General features: G+C 37.2%; 1 protein-coding gene across 5 annotated transcripts in view; it reads right to left on the bottom strand.

Annotated features, from left to right (window-relative positions):
- Positions 1-13,350, bottom strand: part of SEPTIN7 (septin 7) — a 99,326-nt gene that overhangs the window by 23,541 nt on the left and 62,435 nt on the right. For all 5 annotated transcript variants that reach the window (XM_069588055.1, XM_069588056.1, XM_069588058.1 and 2 more), the window contains 3 exons: positions 10,201-10,301; positions 9,242-9,376; positions 2,369-2,486 (listed from right to left, as the gene is read on the bottom strand). In XM_069588055.1, coding sequence (XP_069444156.1) covers positions 2,369-2,486; positions 9,242-9,376; positions 10,201-10,301 — 354 coding nt within the window. The remainder of the gene's footprint in view (positions 1-2,368; positions 2,487-9,241; positions 9,377-10,200; positions 10,302-13,350) is intronic.

A 13,350-nucleotide genomic window follows, 5' to 3' on the forward strand; every position in this document is an offset into this window, starting at 1 on the left:
TATATTCTTTGCAGCCAAAGGTGGAGAAGCTCTACACAGTCAACAAAAACAAGACCAGGAGCTGACTATGGCTCAGATCATGAACTCCTTATTGCCAAATTCAGACTTAAATTGAAGAAAGTAGGGAAAACCACTAGACCATTCAGGTATGACCTAAATCAAATCCCTTATGATTATACAGTGGAAGTGAGAAATAGATTTAAGGGTCTAGATCTGATTGATAGAATGCCTGATGAACTATGGACAGAAGTTCGTGATATTGTACAGGAGACAGGGATCAAGACCATCCTCATGGAAAAAAATGCAAAAAAGCAAAATGGCTGTCTGGGGAGGCCTTACAAATAGCTGTGAAAAGAAGAGAAGCGAAAAGCAAAGGAGAAAAGGAAAGATATAAGCATCTGAATGCAGAGTTCCAAAGAATAGCAAGAAGAGATAAAGAAAGCTTTCTTCAGCAATCAGTGCAAAGAAATAGAGGAAAAGAACAGAATGGGAAAGACTAGAGATCTCTTCAAGAAAATTAGAGATACCAAGGGAGCATCTCATGCAAAGATGGGCTCAATAAAGGACAGAAATGGTATAGACCTAACAGAAGCAGAAGATATTAAGAAGAGGTGGCAAGAATACACAGAACTGTACAAAAACGATCTTCACAACCCAGATAATCACGATGGTGTGATCACTCATCTAGAGCCAGACATCCTGGAATGTGAAGTCAAGTGGGCCATAGAAAGCATCACTACGAACAAAGCTAGTGGAGGTGATGGAATTCCAGTTGAGCTGTTTCAAATCCTGAAAGATGATGCTGTGAAAGTGCTGCACTCAATATGTCAGCAAATTTGGAAAACTCAGCAGTGGCCACAGGACTGGTAAAGGTCAGTTTTCATTCCAATCCCAAAGAAAGGCAATGCCAAAGAATGCTCAAACTACCACATAATTGCACTCATCTCACACACTAGTAAAGTAATGCTTAAAATTCTCCAAGCTAGGCTTCAGCAACACGTGAACTGTGAACTCCCTGATGTTCAAGTTGGTTTTCGAAAAGGCAGAGGAACCAGAGATCAAATTGCCAACATCTGCTGGATCATGGAAAAAGCAAGAGAGTTCCAGAAAAACATCTATTTCTGCTTTATTGACTATGCCAAAGCCTTTGACTGTGTGGATCACAATCAACTGTGGAAAATTCTGAAAGAGATGGGAATACCAGACCACCTGACCTGCCTCTTGAGAAATCTGTATGCAGGTCAGGAAGCAACAGTTAGAACTGGACATGGAACAACAGACTGGTTCCAAATAGGAAAAGGAGTGCGTCGAGGCTGTATATTGTCACCCTGCTTATTTAACTTCTATGCAGAGTACATCATGAGAAACGCTGGGCTGCAAGAAGCACAAGCTGGAATCAAGATTGCCGGGAGAATATCAGTAACCTCAGATATGCAGATGACACCACCCTTATGGCAGAAAGGGAAGAGGAACTAAAAAGCCTCTTAATGAAAGGGAAAGAGGAGAGTGAAAAAGTTGGCTTAAAGCTCAACATTCAGAAAATTAAGATCATGGCATCTGGTCCCATCACTTCATGGCAAATAGATGGGGAAACAGTGGAAACAGTGTTAGACTTTATTTTTGGGGGGCTCCAAAATCACTGCAGATGGTGATTGCAGCCATAAAAATAAAAGACGCTTACTCCTTGGAAGAAAAGTTATGACCAACCTAGAGAGCATATTGAAAAGCAGAGACATTACTTTGCCAACAAAGGTCCGTCTAGTCAAGGCTATGGTTTTTCCAATAGTCATGTATAGATGTGAGAGTTGGACTGTGAAGAAGGCTGAGCGCTTTTGATGCTTTTGAACTGTGGTTTTAGAGAAGACTCTTGAGAGTCCCTTGGACTGCAAGGAGATCCAACCAGTCCATTCTGAAGGAGATCAGCCCTGGGATTTCTTTGGAAGGAATGATGCTGAACCTGAAACTCCAGTACTTTGGCCACCTCATGCGAAGAGTTGACTCACTGGAAAAGACTCTGATGCTGGGAGGGACTGGGGCAGGAGGAAAAGAGGACATCAGAGGATGAGGTGGCTGGATGGCATCACTGACTTGATGGACCTGAGTCTGAGTGAACTCCGGGAGTTGGTGATGGACAGGGAGGCCTGGTGTGCTGCGATTCATGGGGTCACAAAGTGTCTCTGAACTGAGAAGAAAACTAAAGCAGGAGACTATTTTCAACAGTTATTTTTAATATAGTGTAAACAACCACACATACACAATAAAGTAGCAGGAGGAACACACTGTAACACATTATAATGAAAATATGAAAAACTACAAATTACATGAATAATATTAGAATCCTAAGAATTCCCAAAGTCATTTTACTTACCTGTTTCTTAAACTGTTGGCATTCTTCTGGTGTGAGTGTGTCTGCTTTGGCAATAAGTGGAATGATATTCACTTTTTCATGCAAACGCTTCATAAACTCAATATCCAATGGTTTAAGTCTGAAATACACAATATTTAATATGACTGGATTGACCAATTTGGGAGAACAGACTTTTTACATTCCAATTACTTTTTACATTCCAATTTTACAATGTATGTAAAATTACATACATTGGAACTACTTCATTTCCTCATGAGAAACACTCTCTAAACATGTATATTGGGCCAGCAACAGTGAGGAAGAACAGGATTTCAAGAAGCACTGGAATGCCTAAGAAAGCTTTGACTCCTGCATTTTAACACCCTGGTCACAGCACGTGGGCCCAAAAGTAGAATCGGAAAATCCAGAAAGGCTCCTAATAAGCTTTCTTACAAGAGACTCTACTTATCACTCAAATTGGGAAATCTGTCTTGTTTGTAAATGAAAAATTATAGTCCTCTTTTACTTCTTGTTACCCAGTATATTTCTCAGAGAAGGGGCTCAGAAGAACATCTTCTTCATCATCCCTTTTATTCATTACACTCTAACTATTGCCTCCACTTGGCCACTATACTTTTAAGGTCACCAAATACTTTCAGGCTGCTAATATAATTAGCAGCAGCCAACTCAGAAACACTGTGTTTAATGGTATTTTTAATTTGCCCCTTATGCAGCACTGACATTACTCTCTCACAAGCTGTTCACTTAATTTCCAGGAACCTCTTTGTAAGCTAGTCCCTTAAAAGGTACATGCCTCAGAATTCTCTATTAGGTCTTTTCTTCTCTACATTCTATGAGTTTATCATTAATTACAACAACTTCTAATATCTTTTATGGCTTAATAACTCCCAAGTCTTTATACCTAGCCCAGATCTCATTGTTACGTTCCAGGCTTGTGTTCACCTGATGGAAATACTACTCAGACAATCCATTCTGGCACCTCAAAATCAAAAGTTCATCTGAACCCCCAAATACCCCCTCCCCTTCTATGCTTTCTATTTCAGTAAGTAACACTTCAATCCACCCAGTTACTCAAAGCTGAAACCCAGGACTCAAGATTGGATAAACTTCCTCTATTTATCCATTCCAAAGATTCACCAGAACCTGCTGAATAAATAAAAATATTTATATATTTATCTCCTTTCCATTACTTTGGTTCAGGCCACCAAACTTCGATAATGACAAGAATCTGTCTGGTTTCCCTCAAAACCATACACACTGCAGTCAGTATGATGTTTCTAAAATCCAATTCTGATCAAGTCATTCCCAGACTGAAAACCTTACTAAGCCAGATTCCTTGAGTGAGCGTGGCCTAAGAAGCCTGTGAAAACATAACCTCTTCAGCTGACCTCATTTCTCACCATCCCTTAGCATTTTTTGCTACTTCCGACTTCCAATATGCCAGCCTTTTTGAACTTCTCACAGTATCTTAAAATCACCATACTTTGGTCATATTGCCTTGGCCTGGAACAACTCCATTCCCATCGCCATTCTAGCTGACTTGCCTAATTCCTATTTGTCCTTTAGGACCCAGCTTACTATTCTCATTTCCTCTGAGAATTCTTCTCCAACCTAAAACTAGAAGCCTAAAGGATCACAACACTGAATCTGTCATATAGTAACCACCTACTTGTGTATTTGTTCTTCCCATCTTCTCACTAGAGGATCCTTAAGAGCAAAGGCCTTTGTCTCATTCATCTCTTCTGTAATATCTAGTACAGTTCCAACACTTGAGAAGGTGTTCAAATATGTGCTGACTAAAAAACTAAGCTGCTGTAATTTTCCTTACATCTTTGAATAACTATAAATGAAAATCAGCTATTCCTCACATGCAGAATACACTAGACTAAAAATTAATATTTAACAAAATAAATGAAGGTAACAGCAGTATTTTGCATAGAAATACAGTATTCGTTCACTTTGATAAAACATGAGGAAAATGGAATAAAGATCTAATTTTATTATAAATTTTACAGACTAATATTTTAAAATAAACAGAAAGCCCTTGTTTGAGTTCTCTTAGCATACTATAGTTTAATATATATACTGTTGGGTGTATTGGGGGGTTGTCCACATACTAATGGGAGAAGGCAATGGCAACCCACTCCAGTACTCTCTTGCCTGGGGGGTCCCATGGACAGAGGAGCCTGGTAGGCTGCAGTCCATGGGGTCGCTAGGAGTTGGACATGACTGAGCAACTTCACTTTCACTCTTCACTTTCATACATTGGAGAAGGAAATGGCAACCCACTCCAGTGTTCTTGCCTGGAGAATCCCAGGGACAGGAGAGCCTGGTGGGCTGCCGTCTATGGGTTTGCACAGAGTCGGACACGACTGAAGCGACTTAGCAGCAGCAGCAGAGACTAATGAGATACTCCTTTTTTACTGATGAATAATACTATACTTCTTTGTGGTAGTGACGTGGTGACTGGCAGAAAGACAGGGTAAGAAGGCAGGAAGGCAGATATGGAGAAATGAGACAGCTTCAATTCTAATTCTCATCTTAAATCCTTTTAATTTTGATATTAGCATTCAGAGAACACTACAGAAAGAGTGTGTGGCTGGAATAACACCATATTTATCTATAAACAGCACCCTTATCTCACTAATGGCAACTGAAAAACCTTTTGATTTTGAGAAAATATTTAAGTTTTTGCCTGTTTTTCATCAATCATTACATAACAACACTAAGTATAAAAGTCATGGCTCAATCAATCTCGGATTTGGGACTGCCCTGGTGTTTCAGTGGTTAAGAATCTGCCTGCCAATGCAGGGGACACAGGTTTGATCCTTAGTTTGGGAAGACTCCACATGCTGTAGAACAACTAAGCCCCTGCGCCACAACTACTCAGCCCATGTGCAGCAACTACTGAAGCCTGCACACCCTAGAGCCCATGCTCTGCAGGAGTAGGCACTGCAATAAGAAGGCCAAGCACCTCAACTAGAGTAGCCGCTGCTCACCACAACTAGAGAAAGCCCACACGCAGCACTGAAGACCCAGCAGAGCCAAAAAATAAACAAATTTTAAGAGAGAAATATGGAGCACATAAAATAAACTTAATTATTCCACTACATATTTTTTTAAAAATCTCACATTTGTAAATTTTTAGAGTTTACCTTCCAGATATATGGAGGACAAAGTTAAATTACTACCACTACCACCTCATTAAATTGGTGACAGAAAAGAATTCAGTCAATCTATAATTTTAATGAATCTTGCAAGGAGATCCAACTAGTCCGTTCTGAAGGAGATCAGCCCTGGGACTTCTTTGGAAGGAATGATGCTAAAGCTGAAACTCCAGTACTCTGGCCACCTCATGCGAAGAGTTGACTCACTGGAAAAGACCCTGATGCTGGGAGGGATTGGGGCAGGAGGAGAAGGGGACAACAGAGGATGAGATGGCTGGATGGCATCACCGACTCAATGCACATGAGTTTGGGTGAACTCCGGGAGTTGGTGATGGACAGGGAGGCGTGGCATGCTGCGATTCATGGGGTCAAAAAGAGTTGGACACGACTGAGTGACTGAACTGAACTGAATATAAAATATTAAATTGTAATCCAAGTTAACAAGATTTTATGCTTAAAGTAAAACAACATTTACAGAACGTTTATTTCAACTTTCCAAGAGAAAGATACTTGAAAATAGCCATGACAAGGAAATCAGGGAAGTCAACTTCTCAAACATAAAATGACAGGGCTGAAGAATATTAAACCAGTTTTTACAAAATTAAACTTTAGATATAACCTTTATAAAAGCCCTGATAAAACCCTCTGCCCTTTTAAACTAGAATACAAATTTTAAAAGCTTACAAAATGCCAACAGAAAACACTTTTATTTCACAACAGATTACATACTGGTTGAAATTTTTCCTCTATCCATTTAATTTTATTTCAGATCATCTTTTCCAACAAATCTAATTTTTAAGTTTTTTTTTTGTTTTTTGTTTTTTTTAAACACAAAGGAAACTCCTTTATAGAATTTCTAAAAGATAAACCCTTCCCTGGTGACTCAGACACTGAACAATCCACTTGCAATGCAGGAGACCCAGGTTCGATCCCTGGGTCAGGAAGATACCCTGGAGAAGGAAATGGAAATCCACTCCGTATTCTTGCCTGGGAAACCCCAGGGAGAGAGGAGCTACAGTCCATGGGGTCACAGAGTTGGACACGACTGAGCAATGAAACACTCACAAAGAGAAAAAACCATTTAATACCTCAAAGCCTACAGCAAAATAAGTAAAATGAATAGAGGGCAAATATTTATTAAACATACATAAAAATACATAAAAATATTTATTAAACATACATACGTATATACATTTCTAAAGGAAAAAAAAATCTCTATAAAACTGACATTTTTTTCAAAGTGGCAACCAAAATTGAAAAGGTTTGTAAAAACACCATTTAAAAATTCCAGTTCCAAGTCAGTTACCAACCACTGAACAAAGGAAATGAAGCAGCAATAAGCTGAAATCACAAATTAACCCTTTGTTCAGTGATGACACCTGGTGGGGTAAGGGACACAGAAAATACACTGGTGGACCAATCTACAATTACTCCAAAAACAGAACCTCTAAAAAGGGAATCCAGGCACTACCCAGGTAGAAAGGTCATAATTCCTCTACTATGCTGCCTGGAATTTCACTCTTTAGTGAGCATGGAATTTGGAACTCTCTACAGAAAATTCAATGTCATATTATGTCACTTAATCCACAGCAGCATATACCAGTGGCAAAACTTTGTTCCATTTCTAAAAATAGTTAAGCTGACAAACTACTCAAAAGCACATTGTTATACTAAGAAATTAAAATCTGGAACTCTCATCCCTTGTGACAAACAAGAAATGGTCCCAAGCCACTACACATAATATCAGAATTTTTTCTTTAAAAAAAATTTTATTTCCCACGCAATTTTAAGGAATATATTTTCCCTCAGGGGATAAGAGAAATGTGATTCCATGAGAATTACTAAGTGTTGGAGAGAGTCCAAAAGATCTGAAATAATAAAAAGTGGATATAAACTGACAAATTTCTATTGACTTAACTACAGGTTGAGATTTTACTTTGCTGGCTTTCAGGAAAAAGTCCTAACAAGTTATATTAGCATGATAAATAAATATATATGTATATATATATACACACACACACACACATAAAAATTCAAGAAGAAACTAACAAGTTATCAGAAAAAAACTATACAGTATGGTATTTTGAGGTGTTTTTTTTTTTTAGCCTTTTAAGTCAATAAGTCAATTTGGGGCTTTAGGCTTTAAATATATAATTTTCTGAGAATACTATAGAAGAATATTAGAAATGAAAAAGAAACAGCTGTACCACTACAATCAGACAGTGCAAAAATGGTAAACTATAAAATTAAGGCTTTCTGCTCAACCAAGATGGTGATAATGGGCACTAGCCCATCTAGGCAAAAGATGAAGAAGAAAGCAGAAAACAAAAGAGAAAGGTATGCTCTTGAAAGCGGGCTTCCCTGATAGCTCAGTTGGTAAAGAATCTGCCTGCAATGCAAGAGAATCCGGTTCAAATCCTGGGTCGGGACGATCTGCTGGAGAAGGAATAAGCTATCCACTTCAGTATTCCTGGGCTTCCCTTGTGGCTCAGCTGGTAAGGAATCTGCCCGCAATGCAGGAGACCTGGGTTTGGTACCCACTCCAGTATTGTGGCCTGGAAAATTCCATGGACTCTATAGTCCATAGGGTTAGAAAGAGTTGGACACGACTGAGCGACTTTCACTTTCTCTTGAAGGAACTGGTTTACACTACTGTAATTTTGGTGTTAGATGACAATGTTATTTAGTCTAATGCTATGAAACTGTCCAGTCCCTTTTGGTGGAGAGACGGTGGAATTACAATCATCAGGGGGCGGAGTTATGCTGAGTCATTTAACCAAAGACTAAAGAAGAGGGCTTCCCTGGTGGCTTGGATGGTAAAGCGTCTGCCTGAAATGTGGGAGACTCGGGTTCGATCCCTAGGTCAGGAATATCCCCTGGAGAAGGAAATGGCAGCCCATTCCAGTACTCTTGCCTGCAAAATCCCATGGACGGAGGAGCCTAGTAGGCTACAGTTCATGGGGTCGCAAAGAGTCAGTCCCGAGTGAGCGACTTCACTTTCACTTTAAAGAAGAGTAAGTACAAACATCTGCAGTTGACGATGACACGCATATCTCCTCAAAATGACAAAGAAACACAAACGACCAAAACAGGAGGACAGGCTGGCCATACAAACAAACAATCCGATCAGATACATGTCTAAATACTCAGATCTTAATTTTAACTCCTAATAAGTAGAAGGTTAGTACTGATGATAGGATACTTAAATAATTTGACTGTGACAGCTAAGGTCAAATAGAAGATTAGTGAAATAGATTTACTGAAGAAAGAAACAGCACATTAGAACCTTGGTATTTAAGTTTTTTGGCAATGTTCTCTACCAGATGTATAATAAATAATATCTTTGGAGTTTCTTAGACTATGTCTAAGCTAATTGTTATGGCTGTTTCTCCTTATTTGATTGTTCAATCTGTGGCAGACTGGTCAACAAGAAAGCTAAATTAGCCACATTGAGACGCGAAACCATGATGAAAACAATATTCCTCTCCATGAAGCACAGTCTTACACATGAGAAACTAAGAAGTAAAATCATTTTCAGCGTGGCTAGGACTTACATTTTTTATAAATCATTTTTATATGGAATTTGGAACTTCACAAGTTGTATAGTTAAACGTACTCCACAGAGATAAGGATTACTAACACATGCACCCAAAGTTAAGTAATAATAAAACAATGAAAAGGTTATCAGAAGTATTCAGGTACTTACCCATGTCCTGAAGGAGCAATGAAGTATAAACAACACTGCACTCTGTTATCAGGCATCTGACGTCTGTTCACTCTAGATTCTGCATTTAGGTAGTCCTCGAACTTACTATCAATGTAGTCAATAACAGGCTGCCAGCTGTAGAATGCAAATAAATAAAATAATTAAGTTGAGATTCCACTTATGAATGGTGCTTCCCAGATGGCTCAGTGGTGAAGAATCCACCAAGATCCCTGGGTCAGGAAGACCTTCTGGAGAAGAAAATGGCAGCCCACTCCAGTATTCTTGCCTGGGAAATCCTATGGACAGAGGAGCCTGGCAGACTGTCCATGGGGTCAACCAAAGAGTCAGACATAACTAAGTGATTAAATAACAAAAAACACACTTTATAACATGAAAAATTACATCCAAAGAGTTTTAGATTTCAAATGAAAAGATTAAACAACACAGAAGCCTCATGATGAATTTATTTAGGTATTTCAAAAGTTTAAGAAATTTACTTCAAAAATAATGCAGAACTCAAAGAAAAATAAAAATATTTTTATAAGCTCCTAATATCTTATTTCCAAAAAGAAAGTCATGGATGTTTTCTTCACTTACAACTTACAGAAAAACTGAAGGTCTAAAATCATATTTAAATTAGGGTGTGACAGAAAACAGATAAAATTAATAGCAGAGAATGAAAAGTTTCAAATTTCTTATAATAATGAGAATTCTTTTATCTATGTTTTAGAGTCTATCTTCAAAATAATTCTATGAAAAGTGTTATCATCATTTTATAGAAAAGGAAATCAGTTCAAAGAAGTTAAGCAACAATGACAAGTGGCAAAGTTGATATATGAACCCAAGCCATATTACTTAAATTTTAGTAACCATAGGTGAGAAGATTTAAAATGTTAAAAAAGTCTAACCAGCCCTATTCCCAAATGCAATGGAAAGCAGTAGGGACAAACCCTTCTTACCAATTACTATTATCCACTGCATCTCCAAATCCTGGGGTATCGACTATTGTGAGCAGCAACTGAACACCACCTTCTTTGATTAAAACTTTGGATTGTTCCACCTGTAAGAGTCATTGTGTACAGATATTAATAACATACATTATATCTGTGGTTTCCTACAAGGTAAGATGTAGGGAGACGAGTGTTAATCAAAACTAAATAGGAAGATTTTTGTAAAGTAAATCTACCCACCCAGCCACTTTCTTTAGAATCAATTACTGTAGATGTTGAGTGTCCAGGTTACTTAAAAGTACATATATATAAATAATGGGTTTATGGCTCATAGTTGGTATAGAGAAGGAAAACAGGAACTGATAAAATATTATTAATTATTAAAGCCATTTAAAATTTAATAAATGCACATCTAATAATACAAATAAACAATGTGCTTGAATGATCAAGTAATTCACAGAGATCAAATACGATTTATCAGAAAGTACATTTAATCTACCATTTGCAGTAAATGTTTTCTGGATTATCTCCATTTACTTTGGTCCCAACCAATTACTCAAGTGAACTTATTTCCATTCCCAAATCTTTCTCAGCATGGCTATAATTATTTACACTTGTGCTTACGTCATGACTAAGAGCCAACTTTCTTCTCAAATGTGTTATTGTCCATTCAGGTCAAAGCGATCAGCAAAATCCAGGCATTGAAAAAAAATGCATCTGGTAGGGTAAAACCCTACTAACTGAGTAAAATCTTCAGTTCTCTTTAGAGTTTGTAAAAATGTTCTATTTAAGAAAAGGCATTGGACTTAATAACAGCAGTTCTTCCTACAATCTAAGATACTCTGTAACCCCAAATTCTGTTTTAGAATGTAAAAATCATTCATCTTGGGACATATGCTGCTCCTACTTAAAGCAAACATTAATTCAAACAGAAAAGCAGAATCATTCTCCCAGAAAAAGATAGGCTTTCATTTAATTTATATATAGTGTTTAGTAAGACTAGAGGTTCCAAGTATGCTGACAGGCTAACTTAAGAGGCACGAATTAACCTTTGAATGTTACATGCCATAGGATGGCACCAATTAAGTACTACTAGACTTAGAGAGGGAAATGTAATCACATGAAAAACAATTTCAACTATCTATGTTGATTAACAGAGTTGGGAAAGGAAAAGCAATTAATTTCTGGGTAGGAAAAGTTTGGTTTACCTTTACAGGTTAAAAAATGGATAATGTCTTTCCATTACCCTCACATTTTCTTACAGATGCTAGCTGATGGATGAAGAGACTGAAGAGTTGAAACTAAGACTGCAGAGCTAAAAGCGTATAGCAGCACTGCTCAACAGAACTTTCTGAGATGATGGAAATGGTTCTATATCTAAACTATCCAATACATACTAGCTGCTTGTCCATGAGGTTAACAAGTTCTTGAAATCTGACTAGAGCAACTGAGGAACTGAATGTTCAATTTTATTTAACTTAAACTGAAACAGCTACACTTGGCTTTGTTGCTGTTGTTGTTTAGTCACTAAGTCATGTCTGACTCTTTGCTGACCCCATGGACTATAGCCTGCCAGGCTCCTCTGTCCATGGGATTTTCCAAGCAAGAATATTGGAGTGGATTGCCATTTCCATCTCCAGGGGATCCTCTCAATCCACATGAGGCTTAGTGACTACTGAATTCGATAGTGAAGATTGATAGCAATCAGAAATTATTTTGTTAAAAGAGCATTATCAAAAAAGAAAGTTGCTGAAACTGAAATTTGGACATGCATATTCACAGAAATGCTTCCAATCTTTTAGACAAATAAGAGACAAAGTTCTTATCTTTTAGACCAATGGTTTTTAAACTGCTTTGACCCTAATGTAAACTGTCAGTGAAAATTTTAGATATCCCAAATGTAAGTACATTTATTTATCTACCAAACATGTAAAATTGGTTATCTGAACATTCAATAGCAGGAAGTGTCAATTTCTCTGTAAATTAAAAAAAGCTAAACATCAATAGATACGGGCTCTAATATTTTCTGGTCACCTTCAATATCAACGATGGTTGCACACTGCTTCGGAGAATACTGTTTCATACCACATAGCTAAGATAATACAGTCTGTCTGATATTGAGTTACTCTAATAATATAAGGGAGGCAAAATAACTGTGGAAATAATCAAGACTCATCAGTGTAGATTATCAAAACTAAAAAAAATTGAGTGATATTACTTCATGTGGCTTAGAAATTCACATTCTATATATCTAGTAGTTGTCTATAGTTAAAAAGGACAATCTGGTTATATGTCAATTATATTTCAATTTTTTAAAAAAGAACAATCTATTCAAATCTAACAGCTCTCAATATATATCTCATTTGCCTCCATCTCCCTCATAAAAATAAGTTATCCATTTATGGTAACTGTCACTGAAGCAGAAATATCTAAAGTAACCATCCCTTCACCTAAAATTTCTCAAAAATTATTTTAAATGACACAGTATCATGTATTAGAACTGATGTAAAAATCTAACTGTTCTACATGAATCATCTCCTGATTTTACTCCAAACCATTTCTGGTTCTCTCATTACCAAACAAAGAACATTTCTACCTCCAGTACTGGGCTGTATACTAATCACACACCACAACAGCTTAAATTTTAAGATTTTTGCTCCTTTGTTTTTTAAAAAATTAGTTCAACAACTTAATTGTTTATTGGAGTGATAATACAAATGAAGATCTGCTTTTCATATGAAAGTTTCTTTTCTTCTTTGGCCTATGAAATTCTGTGTATCCATACATGGTCAAATACAAAGACGACGGCAACATATGGAAGAAATCCAGAAAACATAACTGTAAACTAGTGCCATTCACAGGATCCAACTGTATCCTATCATCTGGCTTTGCAAGTATCCTCATGGGATCCATGGTAAACAAATTAGTTCAAGTCCAGGAATTTCAAACTTTTCTTAAGAAATCTATTCCAAATGGCCACTTTCCCATGCACTTTACTTAAGCAGGTCACACCAGCATATTTTACGGCATCACTCAGAGTTCTCAAAGATTAAACACATAATTTAATACAAAAGGAATGAATGAATCAAGGGCACTTGCAAATGAGCTTTTCTCTGAAAAATAAAATTAAAGCCTATTATATTGTTTATGTATAATAAT

This window comes from Ovis canadensis, chromosome 4 (assembly GCF_042477335.2).
Source record: "Ovis canadensis isolate MfBH-ARS-UI-01 breed Bighorn chromosome 4, ARS-UI_OviCan_v2, whole genome shotgun sequence".
In the NCBI taxonomy this organism is placed as follows: Eukaryota; Metazoa; Chordata; class Mammalia; order Artiodactyla; family Bovidae; genus Ovis; species Ovis canadensis.